This window comes from Scophthalmus maximus, chromosome 22 (assembly GCF_022379125.1).
Source record: "Scophthalmus maximus strain ysfricsl-2021 chromosome 22, ASM2237912v1, whole genome shotgun sequence".
Classification (NCBI taxonomy): Eukaryota; Metazoa; Chordata; class Actinopteri; order Pleuronectiformes; family Scophthalmidae; genus Scophthalmus; species Scophthalmus maximus.
In genome coordinates this window covers 1,822,879-1,846,795 of record NC_061536.1, presented here as the reverse complement: position 1 = coordinate 1,846,795, position 23,917 = coordinate 1,822,879, and the positions used below count along the sequence as shown (strand labels likewise).

Below are 23,917 nucleotides of genomic sequence, written 5' to 3'. Positions count from 1 at the left end.
CTTGCTGAAAACGGCCCCGGCAGCCAAAAAGAAATGCTTGGATTTCATCAGCGACATGCTTCTTCTTCATACACTCGGCTCCCTTTTCCTGTAGTCTGCTTGAAGTGTGGCCGAGTCACTGACATTTTGATAGGCCACATTTCTTGACCATTTCCTCATTCTCTCTTTTCTCCCTCACCGTTTGTCTAACCTGCCGCCAAAAACTCCTTTCCACTCTCTGTGGCTCTCCTTGCATCCTGCGTGGCCACCTTAAATAATTCTCTTCAGTGTGGCTTACTGTATTAATAAGGTAATCTATTTGCATCAAAATAAAAGCTAATTCTGCCTACTTGTATCTGTTGTCTTTAATTATTTGATTAATACATTTCCTACTCATTGTTTTTGCTGTTTTTTTCCGTGCATGTTTTTTGTTTCCCCCTGCAGTATTAATGATGGCTAGGTGGGGGTGAACCTCTAGCATGTATCTACTTCATAAATTGAAGCACATGTGTAGGTTTTGGGAGATGAGGTGGACACAGTTGGGAAATATGATTTACTGTTGGGGCAACTGGAATTACTGCTCATACTCGTACAGATGTGTGCAAGAGTGTGTAGGTGCACCTACTGACCGTCTCTAGGAACGTGTGTGCGTGTGTTTGTGTGTCTCAAGATAAAACGTGACAAAATACCTGGTCATCACCTGCCCTCATTAGCATACAGCTCAAGAGTCACTGTAAGTGTTTGAAGTATGATTCGCTATTACTTTTTAAATGAAGTGTCCTTTCTCTGCAAATGCCAAAGCTGTTCTGTCCCGGTCACATTTTTTTTCTTCTCTTTTTTATTATGTTACTGTTTAGTTAAGAGTCGTTAACATTACAGTTCCCCTTGAGTGTTAAAACCTCTCTTTAATAGACCTTAAAGGTGCCGCATTTTAACACCTCTAAGTGATGGCCACATTAATTTTGAAACATTAGTTTAATTATCATAAACAAACAAGACAATCACCAGGAAGACTGGCAGGTTCTGCCAGCCTCCGCGATATATCGTCTGCCATTGGGCTTGACTTTATGGGAAATCTGATGGATTGCATAATGTGGCGCACAACAGAAGCACGAGCAGAGCTGCTTTCCCGCAGTGGCAGGTGATAGAGCGAATAAGCAAATGATAGAGGAATTAGTTTTAATTTACTTCTACTTTATTTATTCTCAGATAATTATTAACCAATGAAGTGACAAGGGAGAAAAAATGAAGTGTGTATCAATACAATAACATATTATATGTTATTGTATATATCCATATTATATAGTTAACACTCTAACATTTAGTGTTTAATTTCGTTTGGCACACAGGAATCGCTGCCTTGACAACCTTAAACTAGACAAATATCGAATATGACAGATTTCCTCAGCTGAGTCCGTGGAAAGTGAATCAGTGCTTCAATTATAGATGACAGGATATGCTAACTTTTACTGCAGTTCGCAATCTGCTATCTTTGCATTTGCATTTTAAAACGCACCTTTGCGCTTATGCTAATGATCTGAGGCACTTTTCTTCTCTTTCTCGGTTTCCGCAGGTTCACTGGCCCCAACCTTCCCTCACCCATCATTAGCAGCAAGAACTGGCTCCGACTGCACTTCACTTCTGATGGCAACCACAAGCTGAGAGGTTTCAGCGCCCAGTACCAAGGTAAGATTAAAAAAAAAAAAGAGTGAGGGTTAATAGTTTGGAGCAAATCATTTCCACTCGTGTGCAAGAAATAACAAAACCTGTAGTTACCAACAGCAGTGGAAATGAAACACATCGCCTGAGGAGAGGCTCTTGACATTTTGGACGTGAGCTTTCCCTCTCATGCTGCCCCCAGGTCAAATTCTGAACTTTGTACAAAATATTTCTCATGATCCCTGTGGCAAATGCATTGACGTTTGCTGACCACATTCTTGCTCCTACGGTAATGAATTGTTGGTGACCTTAGTGAGACCCCTTCGTCTTTTATTTTGGACCTCTGTCAAGACGCGGAATCCAGTTGAGAGGCCACTTTGCTCAGTATACTTGTTATCTTTCGTCTTGTTTCTAGTGCAAATGCGCTTACATTACTGTAGATGATAATTCTCTATCTTGTTTAAGATTTGGCTGGTTTTGAAACAGTAGTGGCAGCAAGAAATCATCTTACTTCAACAAGATTTTGTGCTTCATAATTGTGCTACATAATTGCACATACACACATACAAAGATCAGGTACATAACTGGTTTTAATGCTGTGGCTGATTGGTGTATATACGCACACATGAACACACAAAAGCCCCTCTCTCCTGCGCATCCATTTCCCATCCCATTACTGTTGAATGGGTTCAGGGGTCAACTTTTAGAAGGGATGAGCTGGGAAAAAGGATTAGTTCATCCGCAAAAAAAGGTGATCGCTAAGGATCTCACCTCCAGCCAGCTGCCGGAAATCTCCGAGGAGATGGCGAGAGGAAAATATAAAAGAGAGAGAGGGAGAGAGGCATGAGGAACATGGGAAAGAAAAAAAACGTGGTGAGCCCACAGGATTACAGGTTCAGTGTTAGATAAATATGTTTAGAAGATCAGAGAGAAATGGGAGACTAATACTTTAATTAGATTAAACACCGACTCCATCGCTACCATCCCCCCACCAGCCTTTCTCATCATGACAGTTCCCATGCTTCCGCAGCAGCAGCACGCTTCAGTGACTGTTGATAGAATATCTCTATTGGCTTTGTATCTTTGCGTCGTTCATGCATGGCGCAGAAAACGCCCCAATCAAACCATGCACCCATTAGCTTGGCTTCCTCCCTGGAAACATGATTATGCCCTTTTCTTCCGTTTGCAATCACAGGAACAAATCGGAAAAAAAAGATCCTTTATTGTGATCTTTCTTTTACACCCATAATAAGCAGACGCTTCTTTTGGACTCAGATTAGCTTTGAATTCAAATGCTGCTGAAATTGAGCAAAGGATCAAAACACATTTTTGCAAGAAAGTTCCATTGTCAGGAACCGTCAAAGTAATTAAACGGGGTGAGTGTGCACAAAAACGAAAAGCTGATGGTGTTTCAGAAATTGTTGAGTAAGTATGCATTTAGATGAGTCTCCTACTTTGCAATGATTACTTACTTTTTTAATTTTTGTCTCCACAGTGAAGAAGATGACTGAGCTCAAGTCTCGGGGTGTAAAGATGTTGCCGAGCAAAGACAACCACCACAAGATATCAGTGTGTAAGTTGTAAAGCCTCCACTGCCGTCCGTCTTTTGCAATTAAACTGGGCCTGATGTTGAACGTTACACTTTTTCAACACAGTGGCCACTGAGTTATCAAGGGAGAAAACGACTAAATCCCCTGGTGGTTCCAGGTGGTATTATTGTTTGATCACTGTCACAAAGACGAGGCAGTAGCAAGACGCCAGCAAGGACGCAGGTACTTGTCCTCACAGCCGACTGCTGAGGAAGTTTTCAACACCGCTTGCTTAGAGAATGACATAAGCGCAACCAGTGTCGTTTGTCTACCGCCATTTCACTGTGCAATCACTTTTAACATCATAATGACAAGTCTGACAAGCCAAAAAGTTGTCCATTTCAGTTTTAAAGAAAACTTCAATATTCAAGCGTGACCTAAAGCACCTCTAATGTAGCACCTTCATCTGGAGCCAAAGTTTCTGCGGAGGGGGAAGTTGTTTAAATCAGAACAGTAATAGATGATAATGGCGACTTTCTCTCCTCATGCAGCTGGGGTGAAAGCCCTGGCAGTGGCATCAGATGTCCGCTTTTGTCTTTTCTCATAGCGCTGCAGGATGATACCAGTGACTGTCGCAGTGTGAGTCTGCAACATTCTGCTCCGGGACAGGCGGCGAGTTTAGCTCCAGTAGGAAATTAACATATGACTTTACCGTGCAAAGAAAATACTTCTACAAATAACTCAAGTCTGTGTACAAGACAAAAAGAAAACAACAGCCCTGACACAATGAATATGCTTGTTGACTCCATAATGTTTGCGTCTGCCGGTGAGATGCCAGAGTTCGTTTCATCTTTTCACCTTTCCCAAGTCATTTAAAAGGGTTTTTTTTTGTGTTGCACTCCGGCACACTTAAAGGGTAAATGCAGACTGCAACCGGTACAAACACAAAGGACGCACTGTCTGTGCTGGAGACGCTGTTCTAATGGCAAACGGACAGCAGTAATTGCATTGGTTGCTCTTTTCACCGCGGCAGTCTTCCTTGCCATTATTCTCTCTCTCTCCGTCTGCCTGGGTTCACTGTTCAGTTCTCCCATCCGGCGTTATGTGAACGTCTGGAACATTAACAGCTTGACAGCCATGAGTCACCTGACGAGAGAGAGGGATCTGTTAGAGGGTTTAAGAACAACCTGTTGAACAAAAAAGAGGTGCATTAATGGTAATCCTGCCTCAAGGCCATTTCCAATTCATTTCATCCACTTCTACCTCCCACTCTATCTTCTGCTTTTAATCCTTCAAAAAGTAACTTTTTCTTCTTCCCCCCAGTCCCCCATTATTAGACGGCCTGTGACCCCTAATAAAAAGACAGGCACAGTTTTCCAGCTAAAATTATGAGGTTCGTTACTCAGATTTTTTTCATCCCAATAAACTGTTAAATGGATTGCGAATTTTTGAAATCCTAAGTAACTATTTTTACCTCAACAAATGTAAATATATCAAACTTCTTGCCTGTAAAATTTAAAAAAAGATGGCTTATTTGTATTCTTCACATCAAAAGCAATGTTTACCAAGTAGTCAATAAATAAAAATTCATTCTACAATGACAATTCCTTCAAATCATTTCTTGCTGCTCCCAGCAGCTGAAATTATTTACTGCATCCTCATCATTTCTCTGTTAGCTGCTATAACCAAATATTGACTTTGGACTGAATCCTTTAAAAACCATAATCTTATGATATTGTCTATAGAGATGTGAATAAGCCTGACATTGACAGTCACGTGTTCCTGAAGAAGTCAACATTGTCCTCCTCTTCTTTTCTTAATCAATGTTAACCCTATACCTGTGTCATCCTTCCTGTCTCCCATTTCCTGTGCCGACAGCGGCGAGCCTCGTTTTTAATTTTTCCCCGTCTTGCATCAAACTTGGACCGTGGCCATTGAGCAGGTGTCACATTGATTTGGCCCCACAGACCCTTTGACCCCTTCCAGTCAGTCAGATGGGCTATCCCGCTTGCCCAAGTGTGTTTGACCCCTTCTGGCACTTTGCCATCCTCCATTTTGCACCCGGTGACATGATTTAACGCAGCACCACCAGGAATGTGCTCTGGGATGAAAATGTTTTCAGTGAGAAATGTTAAGCAGGTCAAGGTGTTTGCTAAATGACTTAATATATGCAAGTGCAGTGCAAATATCAAGCACTTGTGTGACAGAAAAGGCCAAGGCAGCCCTTTGCACTTATTTCACTCATCAGCCTTTTAACCTTAAATTTGTTTTGCGACGACAAAGTGACTATCGATGTCCAGACGGATGAAACTTAACAACAGACGAGCTGATAATGCAGAGGGCCATGTTTTACATACAAGCATCGCAAAGCAGGGCATAGTTGGTGCAATGCTATTTTGAGGCAGTGGAAAGCGCTCGGTCTGGTCTGAAGACAGTGGTGCAATATTTCACTATTTTTCGTAGCGAGAAATGATCAACATAGTAATATGCACCCACATAGGCCGGTACACAACATGCATATGCTGTACTCTACTTGTTACACACAGAGAGGATTAGTGTGCATAACATAAAACGCATTCTCCCTCATTACCTGTTTAATCTGATTCCGTAGTGACAAGCGACCAAGGTTTCAAGCAAACCTGGCTTATAAATGAAATGGGAGATGGCAAGTAAAACAGTTTTACCATGTGCCCTGTGCAGTGACCTTTTTCCTGCTGTTAAACTATATAAATATAGATTTGATCACACTGTAATGGATCTTTCACCATGAACTTGTAACCCTGCTCTTAGATTTCCTCTTGCTAGGACTTACACACATTTTTAACGATGTTCATGTTCCATTATTGATGGATGTGTGTTTTCTTTAATGCAACACATTGGAAACACAATCCGTCAATAATAATTTTCTCTTCGTCTTTTTCCCCTTTAGTGTCTCAGATGGGTGTAGCCCAAGGACACAACATGTGTCCTGACCCGGGGATCCCAGATCGAGGAAAAAGAAAAGGCTCAGACTTCAGGTAAACCAAAAAGTGTCAAGTGTAACAGATAAAAGATAATTCAACAACAACAGGTTGATTGACATGTTGTGAATAATAAACAGCAGCCTATCATCATTTTTTTCCCATCAGCCTAATTTCTCACGTTTGTTGTGAGCTTTGTGACAGTTCTGCAAATGAGTAAAACGCTTCCAGTTTCATAACTTAAAGTTGCAGTAAGCAATTTAATCCAGTACACTTTTTGTAAAATAAAGCAAACATTTCCTCATGTTTTTTTAAATGGTGCAGACTGCACCACACAACACTTTGTGAACATCACTCCTTACACCTTAGGAGATGTGATAGCGACAACTGCTACGACTCAAGGATTTTGGCCTTGTGGTAAGCGTGTCCGTCCCCTACACCCGAGGCTGTGGAATCGAGCCCTGACCAGTGCAGTCCAAAGATCAGCAACAATCTATATCCATAATCGCCTACTGCCCCTGTAATCGTTTAGTTTAGCGTTTGTAAGTGCCATGTGACAATTCACTGTTAGATCTTCTTTTGTAGTAGAGTTATTGTTGTTGTTTTTTGTCAGTTCAGCTGTCTTGTGTTAAAAATTAATAACATCATTAATAAGCCTTTTCTACTTCCATTGTTACTTGGACGTAGTCAATTACAGGTTCTTCATTTTTTAAAATTTAGTTTTAGATCCAAATTTCATTAATATGTGAATTTCATAACATGAGGGTTTAAATTAACTGTTTTGTTTTCATCCAATCCCAAAATGATTTCCAAATGATCTCCCAGTTCATCGTTAATGATGTGAGTTTTAATCAGTGGTGAGCTGGAAGGACATTACAGAATGTGGGGACTCCATTGGGTACCATAACAAAATCAAGCACTGCATTTTGAAATGTGCAACAACACATTATCCAATGTCATGCCCCATAAAGCTACTGCAACCAAACCAATGTGTAGAGAAATGTGAACACTAAAAACAATATGCTACCATTTGAGCCACTGCACACTAATAGGCTGCCCCTGTGGGCTGGCGATACTACCGGTGGGATTATGGAGTTTCATCCTGTCGGAGCCATTGTCTCTGTCGGTGGTCAACTGTAACACAGACAAATGGGTAACATCTGTCTCCCACGGTGCAGTCAGGAAGTCAACAAATATGCTTTTTCCCAGTATTTGTTTACTATTCTTGTTACCTATACATCATTCGTTCTATCAATGCTAAACATTGCTTTATCACAGGACAGGTCTGATGTTGTTTTGTTCTCTGCAGACGAGGAGCCACAGTGCATTTCTCCTGCGACGAGGGTTATGAACTCCAGGGCTCAAAGAGCATCAGTTGTCTCAGAGTGACGGACAGCTATGTAGGCTGGAGTGACGACCGGCCCATATGCAGAGGTAAGGACCGACGTGCGGGGCCGTCCACCTTTGCTTGCGTGTAATGGAGGTAGTCTCAATATGACCTCGATTTATATGTCCGCACTCAGATGGCGATGTGTTCGCTTGTGAGTCTGCTGTCACGTTGTGCACGATTTCCAGTCCACGTTCTTCTCTTCTATGTTATTTGAATGTGACTGGCCTGACTTTGACCTTTGGCCAGCGTTCTTTAGTCTACTGCTGTTCAGCCACGCAGGCATAGCGCTGCCCATCACTCAGGTCTTTCTCCACATCTGACCACCTGCCTGTCACAGTCTGACCTGAGTGTGACAGGCAGGAAAAGTGGCCGGGCTCCCTGTACAGCATCCCTGATGTTCACCCATTCTTCAGAAGTGATTTTCAGCCTCAGTGAACTGAATTAAACACACAAGATTTGATTTTTCACTTTTTTGAAAGTATAATTGGTGTAATTGGTGCGGCATCTGCCAGGGTTTTTACCTACTGTTATGAGACATGCAGTTTGCCTCTTGCTAATATTGTGAAAAATAACACCCTGTCTTGTTTTTGCACACAGTTTTGCGAGTCAATTTATTTGTAATCATATATTATCATAAATCTTAAATTCAATAATAGGAATTTTAATAACAAGGCACATTTAAAAATACTAGCCCTTTGATATTTCAGATAGTAGGAACTACAAAATGCATTGATATATATTTACAAAATAAATATTAAATATTTAAATAATTGTGGTGGGCATTCTATTTAGTTTCAATTCAACAGAGCTCTGGATGTCAGTGCCAGTCTTAGAGCTCTCAATGCAGGTAGAGCAATAGTCAAAGTGTCTTTGCCCCAAAATAAAATAGATCAATAGTGTATTTAGATAAAATTATTGTTTCGCCTCAGCGAGCGAGGTATTGTAAGGGAAAGATTCAAGTAGATGACACATGCCAAATTAAATAACCCCTCTATAGCCATTCCTGCTTAAAGCAGCTATAATCCATGTATCTTTTAATACCAATGCCTCAAATGATAATGTGGTAAAAACTGTGTTGATGTGAGAGGGGTTGGTCGCAGTAATGACGCAGCTCCCCTCAGCTTCACAGCGCTTGTCGGCAGCAGAAGGCAGCTGTTTTCAGCAAACCCCCTGTCTGCAACTGCCTCCGCACCAAATGGCAGACTGGAACACAGTTTTTTTTTTAAAAAGAGAGTTAACATTGATCTCTGGTCTGCCAGGTTTCCAGAAACACATGTTGAGTTGTGTTCAGAAATTTTTTTTCAGTAGCGGAAAAGTAGCGAAAAAAAAGGAAAAAAAGAATCCGTCACTGCACTGTGCTGGTGGTTGATTGTTTGTTTCATTGATCCAGCATTACTCATTACTCCAAAAGGGCACTGTAATCGCACAGTGCTGAGTGAACACTCCGAAAGGTTGAATTAATTAGGCCGAACGACTGCATGCACTGAGATCGACATGCTAATAAATATCAACGTCAGAAATAACATTTACAGAACAGCTCATATAAAAATGATCTTTGAGGATCGTTGGTCATTAACAGTAATGTTTCACTAACCTTGAACTCTTAGTTGAATTCAAATAGACCATTATGGTGATTTCTTCATTTACCTTTATCCGCAGCAGGACAATCTGTCACCCGTTTTGTAGCAGTCTCCCTATTAGTGCTTTCAAACACCAAAATCCCTGGGACATAACGTAATCATCTGCATCAATTCAAGAAACCCTATTGTATATTGTCTTGCAAAGAATTGAATACCAGCACTAAGAAGAGGGGGCCATGATGTCAGACGGATGTTATGGGTGGGGGGATTGATTGTGATTCACCCTATTTTGACACACTGTCAGTCCTTTGTATGAATATATATATATATATATATATATATATATATTGGTGTTTTATATCAGACACAGTGATGAAGGCCGTGTTCTCTCACTTCTGTCTTCTGTTTGTCTTGGAACTAAAATAATGAAACAAAAACAGTGACAGCGTTTCTTTGAGTGCATGCCCTAAGTCTCACCATCAGCTGGTTTTCTGTTTCGTGTAAAGAAACATTGAAGATTGACATAATATCTGCAAATATGTCAGGAAAATTGCCCTTTGAAAATACCACCTTCCATCATCCTCATGTAGCCTTTGCTGCTTCACCTTTGTTCTGCCTCACTCCATCCAAATCGAGATGAGACAATATCCGTAAATAATTGAAGATCGGCTTCCTAAATTAGCATTAGTCATCATTTAAGTGAACTGCACTATCATTGGCACTGTAAAAACAGGAAATATTACTGCAAAATAATTATCTTGATATAACATTCAGTTACCGTTCATACTTTTGCACTCGTTTTGATTCTGATGCCTGTCACCGAACACACACGGCTGTGTTGGGCACAATGATCCCCGTCATTAAAAGAAATAGGACTGGATATGTTAGCTTCCTTTTGGCTTCCTCTCTGCCGTATTATTTTCATTAAGGTCACCCTCACCGTCAGCACTACTCATATTAATTACTTTATTCTCCCCTTAACTTCAGCAAAGTTCCTTCACTTTAACAGGGGTGACTCGGTGGGAGAGGGGTGGAGCATTGTGCCACTGAGTGGGGCTTGAACACCCGAAGGTCCTCTTTTGCCGACATAACTCATTAAAGTCAGGGTAGCTGAGGGTTCAGGCCCTTTCAAATACTTCAGGTTATCCCCTACATATGTACACAAATACACACTTACTTCCCTTAAAGTCCTCATTACAAATTCTATTTTAATTTGCTCAGGCTTTTTGAATAGCTCTGCCATGCAGACCCCTTTGGGCCTTGATAAGAGAAGTCACATTGCCCTTGCAAACGGCTCCCCCACTCTTTTCAATGAGAATTTTGAAGTGTGATACTTCATTTTTGCTTAGTTAAATGCATTTCTTTTAATCATAAATTTACTGACACCATTTTTTGAGACATACCCAGCCATATTAACAGATGCATTTTGTATACTGCGACCACAGATTGTATGTAAAATTGAAAGTAGACTCCACATCCAGAAAGTGAAGCCAATGAAGAAGTGCCTGCAGCCTGTGTTCTCTGTAATGTCCAGCAGAGAGTGACTCCTCTTGTTGTCTGTTTCTATTGAAGTCTATGAGAAAACGACTCTACGTCTCACTTGACTTATAATGTCAGTCAACATCTTCCTGAAGAATTTATGGTCTCCATTGCTAGTTTCAAGTCTTCTTAATAACAACATGATATTTATATAGTAAATTATGGTTCCATTTAGAATAAAATAAAAAATAAGGCGCTGCATGCATTGGGGCATGGATACAGCGTGATTGACAGCTACTACGGTCCAATAGGTGCAGGTTGCAGGTGTGGATGTGTAATGTATGCGCTGTCTTTCAGGCCCGCCACCCGCTTCTCAAAAATATTGTTCCAAATAGTATATTTTAGACTTAGATTAATGGTTTTGATTAAATCTCTTTTTCATGGTGCTACACTAAACTGCCAATTCAAGAGTTTAAATTGAGTACAACAGGTGATTACATTGATCCTTGGTACATAATTTGATACTGAAAACAACCGCAATATCATTACCAACCATTTGCCAAACAGTTCATCTTTCAAAACTGACACTTGTAGGCAGCTGGGTCAGTCACACTTATAACTCGAACACACTACATGATTTTCCAAGTCGTAAATTTGCTGAACCGTTCATACTAAACTACTTGCTGTCTCGTAATCGCGAGGCTCTTAGTCGTTGTGCTGTTCACACTACAGCTTGTGACTTATCAGTGACAGGATATCACACACTACACCATCCTTCACATGGAGAAATCCTCAACGAGTGTCTCTGGTCTCCAAAGTTTGTTTTGTCACGAAAACACGCGCAAGAAGGGACACGTGAAAAAATGTGATACACGTGTGAAACAGGAATTATTTGTCACTTTCAGGTTACAAATCCTGACAAGATTGAGTGTCTGCAAATGTATTCTGATACAAACTACATTATTGTGCCCCTCCCATACAAATAGATGGATGACGGAACGGGGTTCACGGAGCTGCTGCGTGTGTCAATGCCATTGAAGGAGTAGTCGATGCACTCACTGCCAGTCACAGCACAGTTCACATGACAGGATTTGGGCTTGCCGACAAGTCCAGATATTTTTATCTTGATAGATATCTGGCTTAAAATCATCTACTGTGAACTTGGCATTAATCAACTTAATGTTAAACAAATGTATTGTGAAAGGTTGTATCTGGATGCTCTTTAGGATGCTGTCCATGTTGCTTGGTAATGCATTTTCAACACCTTCAGGTAGTTTTTAACACAACACAGAACACACATGGGCAATCTGAAATATATACATAAGTCAGAAGCCAAAATATATATTTGAGTAATAAGGTTGAGTAATAAGAAACCTCAGCAGGTGGAGACTTAGGTAGCTAAGGGATGGCTCTGCTACCAAACGGCATCACGGCCTGTGGGTTTAACAGTAAATCCGAGATGTGGTTTGAAACGCAGCATTCTTGTGGACTTTAAATAAGAGATGTGCCCATAAACTGTCAATGACCGAACACTTCCCTCTGTCTGTGTCTTCTCCTGTAGCACCAATGTGTGGAGGTCAGTTGAGAGGACCGAGTGGTGTCATCACGTCTCCAAACTACCCGGTCCAGTACGACAACAACGCAAACTGCACATGGGTCATCACAGCCTCAGACACAACTAAGGTAAAAAAAATTTTTTATCTGAGCAACAGTAATCATTTAATCCAGCGGTATCCTAAAGAGGTGTGTTGAGCCGCAAGCTTTAAAAACAAAATGCTGTTATGGAGGAACTCCAGGGGAGGCTCTTCTTTGACGCACGTGACTCATTTTTTACGTCTGTAATTGCTTTGAGACATTCTGGGGTCCGTGAATCCACCGTGTGACAGAAGCTCTCCTGTGGACAAATGTGAGAGATAAGGGTAATGAAAGGGGTGAAAAGAACTCTGGACCTGAGCCAACCGAAGACAAAGAGAGCTGTTGGAACAACCTGTGGCGAGAGAGAGGAGACAAGAGTGTAGAGACGGACCAAAGACTAATGGAGAGGTTTTGAGAGCATGCTCAGAGGATATCATGAGTGTGTCATAGCCATTCTGCTCAGTCCATCGACTTTGGAGTTGCGTTCAAGGCTGCCCAGCTGCTTCGCTGCCAAATATTCTTCTCTGAAATCTGACAAAATGGTTGTATAGATCGGTTTTCTTATTGCATCCGACGAGTGAGGGAGAGGCTGTGTGAGGTGAGAGGCAGCCCCCCCCCCTCAACACTCACACACACGCACACATAGACAACCTTGGGTATGCCCGGCAGGCAGCCCGCTGAAACAGACAACAGTACTTTGGGCTGTCTCTCGCTCTGCGTCTCGTCCAGATGAAGATGGAGTGAGGCTGTTCCTTCTGTTTAGAGGTGTAATGTGCTTCTATTCCTGCTCGTCCGTCCCAGCCAGAGGAGACGTTGGGTCAGACGGGAGACTGGGGCGGAACTGCACGCAGGGAGGTGGGTGTGACACAGCTCCCCTCGAGACCTAAGTCCCACCTCATGACATCATGACTAATGTGGGTTCTTGACAAGTGTCGCTCCTTCCCAGTGTCCTGGAGGCAGTGAACGCGGCTGTTTTTAGTTGACAATCTTTGACGTCAACCGACAGCTTCAGGGACACTTGGGTCTGTGTTCCAAAATTACCAAAATGACAGAGATGCTTTTAGAGAGTGCAAACATACAAAGTGTGTATCTATCTATCTCTTTCCGTTTTGGTCGATGCCTTCCCCCTTTGTGCCTCACCTGTTGGCTGGCATGTGTGATGGGTTTGTGGTATGAATCTCTATTAATCGAGTGATCGGGACCTATTTTTCCTGCGCGCCATCCATCTCTCCGCTCCACCTTGGCAATATTCATTAGGCGCTGGTTTTAACATAGGACAGAGTGCAATTTGCATTTATATAAGCTTTTTCATTAGGCCTCGCTCTCTCAAACATTAGGAATTTGGGCGGAAATCAGTGGCAGCTAATTTAAAATGGGGGACAAGGCAAGTCCTGCTGGCTTTTGCCTTTTTTTGTATTTATATTTCAGTCTCCCATATTACTCCGCACTTTTGTCTCTATTTATCAACATGTTGCACTATCATAATGAAATCTCATGTGTTTCTCTGTCTTTATTAGACTCATCCCTTGCTTCCTTCAGCGAGGGCACACCTATTATTGGTCTTACCTTGTTCCACCATCTCTCCCTCTGAAATGAAATGAATGTATCACTTTTTGGTGTGTTAGGTTAAAATCCAATGCTTAAATCTTTAAAAACTTCTGGAGTCACCTTTGATGATGTATATATTCACCTTGTACACAACCTGAAGTCCCCGGCCACATCTCCCTGACGTGCTTAAACTCATTGTAAGTCTGGCTAAATGAGCCACAAACGAGTCTGCAACCTGCTGATTTGATGAGCAAAGAGTAGGGGTCATGCAGAGCTTCTGGCAGGCAATGAGATATCTGATTATTGAGAGGGAGAGTGTAATCACCAGACTGGAAGTCAGATGCAGCAAAGTAAACACATTGGACAGGAATTGGATTCTGATTGGAATCAGATATAATGATGATTCGTGAAGGTGCATGAGTATTTGCAAGATAATGAATTGAATGTATTGGATACCATATGCACAGCTGGTACATATGTGTAAATGGACATGAGCTGGACAAATATTCCAAAGAGATTGAGAGATGAAAGACTGATGGACAGGGGGATGGAAAGTCACAGATGGGAAGGGGTTTTCTCCTCTGCACCCGGTGTAAGAAGCGTTGGAATGTCTGTCGCTCATGACTGTCTTATGCGATGTCCCTCCTGTTGTCTAGGTGATTAAGCTGACATTTGAGGATTTCGACCTAGAGCGGGGCTATGACACCCTGACGGTGGGTGACGGCGAGGTGGTGGGAGACCAGAAGACCGTCTTTCACGTGTGAGTAACTCCCTCAACCTCCCATCTTTGTGTCGTCAGTCTTCTGTCTGTTCTCTTACTTCCTCTGGCTTTTACTCTGCGCCAGGTTCCCTTCGCAGTCATTTTCATTTTTGCTACTTATGTTCCATGTAATCACATTCTGTCATTTTCTTTCTTTCTTCTTCACCTTTCTTCTTTTTTTGGCACACATGCCTCCTCTACATCCCTGCGCCCAGCAGCGCCCGTCGCTCTTCGCTTTACCCTCCAGCCCTTCTCTCTCTGTTGCACTGTTTCTCTTTCATTTCATCACCACCTGATGCAGTAGCGCATGAAAAATAGATGCCGGACCACATTGTCAATCATCGCTCTCTTTCAATGCTAAAAACAAGATCGCAGCCATGTGGTGCAAAATTGCAAACTGCACATTGATGATCCCTAATGGAGATCGCAATACCAGATGCCCCTTAACAATTCACAGGATGTTGTTATTAATTGTGCCGAAAATTTACCACGTTAATAAAGTTTTTATAGATCCATTTTTATGTGCGGGTGCCTCACCCAGGTGGAAACTGGGAGGAGGAGGGAGATAAATTAGGGAAAGTTTTGTGCAGGAGGGGTTTGTTGATGAGGGAAGATCTTTCTCACTCGCACAAACTATCACAACACACAAACTGAAATGACCTAATCTATTCAATTAAGGTCTACCTCTCCCTTCATGGACTTCTTTATGATATGAAAGTGGAGCGGGCAATTCTGTCATTGAGACCGGATTTGCTCTTGCGCCCAAACAAACTAGAACAGTTTAGAGCCGGAGAATATACTGCAGCTATCAGCACAGTTTAACTTGGGACCATCTTTTTGTGAATCAGCGGTGCGGGCATGCGTGCGCAGAGTGAGGGGAATTATTTCTTTTGCAACTTTACAGTCAGAGGCACGTAACCCTACAGCAGCACAGTCATAAATGTGGTGGTTAATAGGCAGTGAGTCACAACCAATCAAATCCCCTCTTCTCCTACACTTGAAAGACTTTTAACTGACATTCTGATAATGGAAAAGGACAATTTGGTGTGAATCTTCCACAAACGTTTTTTTTTTTCCCATGTGGAAAAATGATGGCCTCGCATGGGAGAGTTATAATTGTAATGAGCAGATAGACCACTGCGAGCAGGCCTCCAAGAAGAATAATGTGCAAGATGGCAATTATGTCGCAGGGGAATTATGGCACACTATCCAAAGTGGTTAGATGACGATGATTCATACCACAGACCTACTGTATGTTTACAATGTGGATATGAAAGTGATCTAGCTGAGTGATCTAGCTGAATGCCATTTTCTTCATCGACCCATTTGAGAAGTGGATCATACACCGTTGGTTAAAATAGTGCAAATACTATAAGACAGGGGCAATGCAAAGTGCAAATCCCCCAAAAACCTTCAACATGGAAACTGAACTTTCTGCTTCTACCGACATACAACATATTGTGGTGACCCAAGGGGCGGGGTTCGCTGGTGTTGAATGTAGTTTAGTGTATTAATTTAAGTTCAGTGTCTTTCCTGTGTTCTTGTACTCGTTCTACTGTGTTCGTTGTGTTGATAAGTCCGGTTCTGTCACAGAACCGTGAGTTTGGTCCTTGGCTGGGTTCGTGCCATGCCTGCATGTTGCGAGGGCCAAGGAGTTACCGCGGCAGTCTGTGTCCGGCGGCGTATCAAAATAAAAGCCTCTAAACGGAAGCAAACAAGTAGAGTCCGTGTGTTTCCCTGAAGTGCAACCCACAGCTCGCTACATTGGTGTCAGAAGTGGGATGTATAGAACAAAACAATGGCAACGCTCAGAGGCATCAACGAACTCATCGCCAGGTTGTATGCCGAGGAGTCTTCGATCAGCAGGAAGCAGCGCCGATGCTGCCCGGCGATGACGCCGTGCTTCCGGAACTTCCACCGGCGGGCAGCCGGCGAGAACAGCGTCAATCTATCTGGTGGACACGGGCTCCACCATCTCCCTCGTTCGGTCTGGAATCTTGCCAGGTACGGGGGGACCTGCACCCAAGGGCTGGGACTCTACCAGGCGCCACATAACAACAGTGACTGGCGACAAAGCAAAGATGATGGGGAAAAGGTCACAGATGTGTCTAAGTTCACATTATACTTGGGCACAGAAGCTATAGCTCTCCAATGGTCGGGTGAAGTTTAGGTTTGTTGGGCGTCTGCAAAGTCCTCTAAGCCCTTGGAGACCCACACCCAACAGCAGCCAGAGGTTGCATCGTTGGCGGAGAGCGAGAGAGCTATGGCAGACCTGCTGGAGAGGAGCTGCGAGGGCCTGGACGAAGAACAGAGACACCAGCTGCAAGTACTGTTAGAAACTTTTGCTGATGTCTTTGCTGCCAGAGATGAGGACTGCACCCACACCAACCTGGTTCTTCACGACATCGCCACTTGGGATGCCCATCCCATCCGCCTGCGGCCCCGTCGCCTCCCCCTTGCTAAGCGGTTGGCTGCGGAGCAGAAGAACCGGGAGATGGCTGAGGCTGGCATTATTGAGCCTTCCAGCAGTCCATGGGCAGCACCGGCTTTCTTGGTGAAGAAAAAAGATGGCACCTGGCGGTTCTGTGTCGATTACAGGCGCCTCAATGCCATCACCCGCAAGGACTCTTGCCCCCTGCCTCACATCGACGATGCCCTCGACCACATTGCAGGGTCTGCTTGGTTCAGCTCTCTCGACCTCCGATGTGGCTACTGGCAGGTGGAGCTGGCGCCTGAGGCACGCCCCAAGACAGCGTTCACCATAGGCCAGGGACTGTGGCAGTTCAAGGTGATGCCATTCGGCCTGTGCAATGGCCTTCGAGCGGCTGATGGAGAGAGTCTTGGCCAACATCTCCCGGAGCCGCTGCATGGTCTATCTGGATGACCTGTTGGCCCATGCTCCAGATTTTGAGGGGGCCCTGCAGAACCTGAGGGATGTCCTTGGAGCCATTCGCCAAGCTGGACGGAGCCTCAACCCAAAGAAATGTCACCTTTTCCGGAGTGAGACCGCCTTCCTGGGTCATGTGGTCAGTGCACGGGGAGTGGCCACTGACCCGGAGAAGGTGGCAGCGGTTAGAGACTGGCCTGTCCCTACCAACATTGCAGAGCTGCGTAGTTTCCTGGGCCTAGCCTCATACTACCGCCGTTTCATCCAGGACTTTGCCACCATCGCCAGTCCCCTGCACCGACTGACCCAAAAAGGCCAGGCATTTGTGTGGACTGAGGACTGTGCTTCAGCTTTTGGCAGACTGCAGACAGATAGGTGCAGGCTCCAGTGCTGACCTACCCCGACCCCACAAAACCATTCATCGTGGACACTGATGCCAGCAATGTGGGTCTGGGTGCGGTACTCTCCCAACAGGGAGAGCAGGGGGAGCAAATGGTAGCTTACTACAGCCGCACCCTCAGCAAGCCAGAGCGGAACTACTGCATCACTCGACGAGAGCTGCTTGCAGTCATCCTGGGTCTCCGCCACTTCCGTCCGTACCTGTATGGGCAAAGGTTCCGCCTGCGAACGGACCACGCTTCTCTCACCTAGATAGTGAACTTCAAAGAACCAGAGGGGCAGTTGGCCAGGTGGTTGGAAGTCCTGCAGGATTACGACTTCGACATCCAGTATTGTCTAGGTCGACTCCACAGCAATGCAGATGCGCTGTCTCGGCGACCGTGCGAGGGGGAGGAGTGCAGGTACTGCCGGTGTGCAGAAGACCGCACAGCATCGACTCACCGAGTAGCGGTGGTGCAGAGTGCCCTGGATTCTGGCTGCCCTCCAGCAAACCACACCTGAAAGTGACTTCTTTGAGACCTTTGAGCCCCAGCAGCTTCAGAAGGACCAGAAACAAGATCCTGTTCTCACCCAGGTCCACGCCTGGTTGGGGGCGGGGCAACGACCGGAGTGGAGTGCAGTTCCCCCCCTGGACCCGGAGATCAAGGCCCTTTACTCCCAGTGGGGCAACCTTGTTCTCCAGGATGGGCTTCTACATAGGTGCTGGAGTGCTCCGTAGGGCCGACGCGACATCTTCCAGCTCCTGGTCCTCCAGCTAGTTCATGGGACTGTAGGAGTTGGCCACTTTGGGGTTGCCAAGACCCTGCGCAGGTTGCGAGCCCGGTTCTACTGGCCAGGCTGCCGCCACAATGTGGAGATTTTTGTCCACCGGTGTGACTCCTGCACTGCAAAGAAGGGGCCCACTCGGCGCTCACATGCCCCTTTGCAACAGTACGAGGTTGGGTCACCTGGTTGGTAACAGACCATGGGAATTGCTATGTCCTGGTGGCCATGGATTACTTAACCAAGTGGCCAGAGGCATATGCAGTTCCTGACCAGAGTGCCATCACCACAGCTGAGTGGCTGGTCACAGAGATGTTCTGCTGATTCGGGGCGCCTGTGGAACTGCACAGCGACCAGGGACGCAGCTTCAAAGCCAAGGTCTTCCAGGAAGTCTGCCAACGCCTGGGAGTGAGGAAGACCCAAACCACTCCGCTGCACCCCCAAAGAGATGGACTGGTGGAACGGTTCAACCGGACCCTGGCCACCCAGCTTGCTATCCTAACCAGCCGCCGGCAAAGATACTGGAACCAACACCTGCCTCTGGTCTTCTTGGTCTATCGGTCGGCGGTTCTGCAGTCGACCAAGTGCACCCTTGCGGCACTCATGTTTTGCCACGAACTGCGCACCCCTGTGGACTTGGTGTTTGGTTCTCCCCAGAGCCTGAGCGGAGAGAGGCACTGGGGCTGGGCTACTTCTACAAGCTCCGGGAGCGGTTGCAGAAGGTGCATCAGTTGACCAGGCAGGCTCTGGCTGAGGCTGGGGCTCAGCAGAAACGGGCCTATGACGTCCGCTGTAAAGGAGAAGACTTTGCACCGGGGGATCAGGTGTGGGTTTATCGCCCAGAACGGAAGAAGGGTTTTTCAACAGAGCTGACCAGCCACTGGGTAGGGCCATGTACTGTGCTTGAGAGACTGTCTGATGTGGTGTACCGAGTCCGACTGATCAAACGGAACCAGGGGGTGGTGCTCCATCGTGACCGCCTGGTGCGCTACCAGCCCCTGGCTCCCACGGAGGAGCCCGAAGCAGAGAGCTGGGGCCAGTCACCCACTGTCCCTGTGGCCCAGGGGGCCGAGCAGCCCGGCTGAGCACGGCGGCCACAGCGGCGGCCACAGCGGCTTCCTCAGCGCTTGTGGGACTTTGTGATGGACTCATGGGTTGCTGGGGACAGCTAACAGTCTGGGAGGGGGCAGTGTGGCGACCCAAGGGGCGGGGTTTGTGGAAGCTGGGAGTTATGCCCGAGGGTTTGCTGGTGTTAAATGTAGTTTAGTGTGTTAATTTAAGTTCAGTGTCTTTCCTGTATTCTTGTACTCGTTCTACTGTGCTCCTTATGTTGGTAAGTCCGGTTCTGTCACAGAACCATGAGTGTGGTACTTGGCTGGGTTCGTGCCACCCCTGCATGTTTCAAGGGAAAAGGAGTTACCGTGGCAGTCTGTGTCCGGCGGCGTATCATAATAAAAGCCTCTAAACGGAAGCAAGCAGAGTCTGTGTGTTTCTCTGAAGTGCAACCCACAGCTCACTACAATATGTTAATTTTCCTCCCACATACAGTATGCAGAGGTGAGTTTACAGAAACTCACATGATAGACAAAAGGCTGCAGAAAAAGGACGAAAACAGATCCAGCTTATCCAGACACCGCTTTCTTGCTCCTCCCACCATTCTCCATGTACCGTCACTAAAAGTAGAACCTTTAATCACTTACTCTGCAGCTGTACACTTACTAATTAGAGTTGGGTGGAATTACTATTCAGATAGGATTAAATTACGTCTGTAGCATTGACTGATCCGGCTTTCATTCCCCATTTTCTTGGAACACGCAATTTAGCGTTAAAGAGGTTTTCACTGGCTGGAATTTCCTACAAGTGTTTCAGTGCACTAAAGTCAGATAGTTGAATGCATGCAGTGGCTCCATTGTCTTTACAAGCTTTGCGAAACCTGGATTTGGGCAGTTTATCCCATTCTCCCTGGCAGATCCCTCAGATCCTCTCAAGGTCTGTCAGAATGGATGGGAAGCATCTGTGTCTTTTTATAGATGTTATATGGGTTTAGGGCTGGGCTGGGCTCTGTCTGGGCCACACCACCTCCAATCAGGTTGTAAAGAAATCTCAAGCGTAATTGCGTTAATAATGCAAAACTTAATTAACGCAATGATAAATAGTCAGACCCTTTACTGTGGAACACAGTTTAGAGTTTTGTAAAGGAATGATTTCAGATTTAGATTTTTGGTGAGTTAGTAAAAAAAGAATAACAATCTCATAACATCTTTTCACTTTGTCATTATATTGCAATTGAATTTAGGTTGACGGCAGAAAAAATGGACAATTCAAATATTTTAAATTTTAAATTAAATCTATAACACTATAGTGTGTAGGAAAAGTGGAGGGGGATACTCGGAAATCACATCAGGTTCTAGTTTTGCTGTTTGTAGTTGCAAGTTTTTTAATGACATCGTAGTAACTGGACCTTAGACTATTTAAAGACGCCTAGATCAAGCAGGAAGTACAAACATTGCTCACTGTATAATTATGTTAATTACTATAATAAACAAAAAAATGACGTTGCAGCACCAAATGTAGTTTCATTCTCAAGTTCAATTCATGTTCAACATTAAAGGGATTTCTTCTTAAGAAATGTGCCTTCTCATCTCTCCTCTTGCAGCCTGTCTGGTACCACCACTCCAGACCTGGTGGTCAGCACCAGTCACCAGATGTGGCTCAATTTCAAAACAGACGACACCAGTGGTTCCCTCGGCTTTAAGGTTTCCTATGAAGGTAAGGATGCTTCAAAGGTTCCAGCTGTCGCTTGGTGGGACGCGCTGGCTTTGCTTGCTGCGTTTTGAAAATAACTTGTTTGAGGTACCCAACTCAACGCACACCCAAGCTGCATCAAGAGATGTAACATCACATGAAGTCATGGCCATGATTCCTGAAAACTTTTACCAATGATGCTGTGGTGCGTCATCGTTTCAAACTTTCACCGACACAGTCAATTAAGAAATGATAATATGTTCTAGTTGCCTTAAAATTTGAACCCAGCAGAACTCTTCATGGACGACCTCAGGTAGAATTAAATGCTAAATTTCAAGAAATACATTTTTGGGTCATGTATCCCTCTAGCATTGTGACTTAGTGCTCAAAGCTGACATCATGGGCTCTTACACATTTTGCCTCACTTGCCTGTAACATTGTCACCCGTCCCTGCATTCATCATCCTCAGCTTAGTTTAAAAAACATTAGGATTAGAGACGCTGCATCTGCCTCATGAAAGACTTTTGTAATGAATCCCAGGAGTGTCAAAAAATAGGCAAGGCGCTTTGTCACATGACAGCTAAATTACAAAGCCTTTAAAGAAAACCTAGACCCAAGTGATATCTCTTAAAAATACCACAACAGAGCAGTGCAGTTGACTTGTTCTATATTCTGTACAACAATGAGCGGGCAATGATTATCCCTTCTCCGATTGGTGGATTTTGTGGCACAAATATGATGCTGTGCCATGTTAAGTGTGTGTGAGCGTAGAGGTTAAGGAGAGAGTGACACTGTGTGAGTGTGCTGTGGTCTGACAGCGCACAGAGCCAGAATTTGTCTGAGTGTATATGCATAAAACTGCATGAGAGGGGTTATTATTGCACGTTTATATCGATGATGGTAAACATGCAAATACATTTATTGAGCACAGGATCAATTTGTATTTGCGCAAACAAAATTACATCTTGCTTGCTTGTCATCTCTTCTCAAAATATAATTTTGTGCTTGCAAAATACATTTCCCGTGCTCCGTTTCTCAGGTGGCCCGCTCAGGAAAGAGGCACAATGTTAACGCCATACCTTTTACCTTCAAATGTTAATCAATACGTGTATGTGCTGGCATGCATTCGTGAAGAAGAGACAAACAGGAGCGACAGTGTGACTTTGTGAATCAGTTTGTGTGTTCTATTGTCTGTGTGTATGTTTGTCAGTTTGTCTCTCACGAGCACAGCAAGTCTTTTCTTTTGCCCGCAGATGCTCATTTTTCATCTGTAAAAATAACAGAGAAAGCGGAACAGCACGCTGAACCAAAGTGTAATTAAAACAATGAGTTCTACTTAATGAAGGGGAAGAAATGCTTTGAACCACTTCACCTCCCAGATTGGAGCAACCAGACTCTAATTTGCTTTCTCAGTGACTAGTATTTTAAGCCTGATCATCAGTGCAACTGCACACATCGTCATGCCAGTAGGCCAGTACACACACACTCCCACTACACCCATGCATTTGAGTGCGGCAGGGTTGCACACCCTCTGCAGTGGCCTCAATCTTTCAGCTGAAATTCTACTGCTTCCAAACAAAGTCAATGCTAATGCTCATGAGCAGGTCTGAACCCAGCCGTTGTAGTGCTGGGTTCCAAAAATAATAATAAAAATAATTACATCTATGTACACGTGTGTGCAAAAGCTTACGCTAGCAAGCCCGGCGCTTACATTTGGGACACAGAGGTCATGTCCTTTGTATTGTTTTTTGAGTTAACGATGGAGCGTGTTGTGCCATGTGCAACCATACGTTGACAAAATGCTCTTGAATTCGACCTGTACCCACAAACAAGATATGCAGGTCCTCATAAAATCAGGTCAGATGTGGGCGTGTGAAGTCCATAATGCGTTATTGGGTTATACAAATAAACTTTACTATTACAGTCCTCATGTCATCCTGGGCTCTACACGACCGCAGTGTGATTGTTGTCAGTAATGTGAGTTTGAGTACCATGACAATGCTTGGATCACTCAAAGAATGTCAAGGAGAGGGGGACAACAAATGTGCCATTACATCTCTTCACTTATTAATGATAATATAATGCTGTTTCCTTCACCCCTGCCTCTATGTATGTGGTGAGATCATCTGATACACTACATACACACAGCGACAGGATACATTCACAAACATTTGTCTAACAACAGATTAACACAGGCCATGAATGACAAGAGTACACGTGCACACACACACACACACACACACACACACACACACACACACTTCAAAGGACACTAATTTACTGCCTCCATTTTGTCTACTTTAGGTTCTTCTGTGAATCTGTTCCAGTGACAAGTGATTGTATGATTGTGTGTGTGTGTGTGTGTTATTGTATTTGCAAGTGCAAGTATTTTTGTGTTGCGCTTATAGCTGGTTTCTTCTCCTAGATCTGGTTTCTTTTGGATCCTATACACTTGATTCATTTGTTTCCCTCTCAATTCTCTCTCCGACTCAGCTTAAAACTTGCTCCCAGCATCCCCCCCTTTTTAAAGGTGACTTCCACGTTAGATCAATGAGTTGTCTTGTGAATGAAGGCCGCCTCAGGACAGCCATACATCCAAACAGCA

At 44.4% G+C, this 23,917-nt stretch overlaps 1 protein-coding gene across 1 annotated transcript in view; it reads left to right on the top strand.

Annotated features, from left to right (window-relative positions):
* csmd2 (CUB and Sushi multiple domains 2) overlaps window positions 1-23,917 on the top strand; it is a 232,902-nt gene that overhangs the window by 99,017 nt on the left and 109,968 nt on the right. Inside the window, exons 6-12 of the mRNA XM_047330254.1 lie at window positions 1,553-1,665; window positions 3,134-3,211; window positions 6,097-6,184; window positions 7,437-7,561; window positions 12,138-12,259; window positions 14,416-14,519; window positions 21,224-21,336. Coding sequence (XP_047186210.1) covers window positions 1,553-1,665; window positions 3,134-3,211; window positions 6,097-6,184; window positions 7,437-7,561; window positions 12,138-12,259; window positions 14,416-14,519; window positions 21,224-21,336 — 743 coding nt within the window. The remainder of the gene's footprint in view (window positions 1-1,552; window positions 1,666-3,133; window positions 3,212-6,096; window positions 6,185-7,436; window positions 7,562-12,137; window positions 12,260-14,415; window positions 14,520-21,223; window positions 21,337-23,917) is intronic.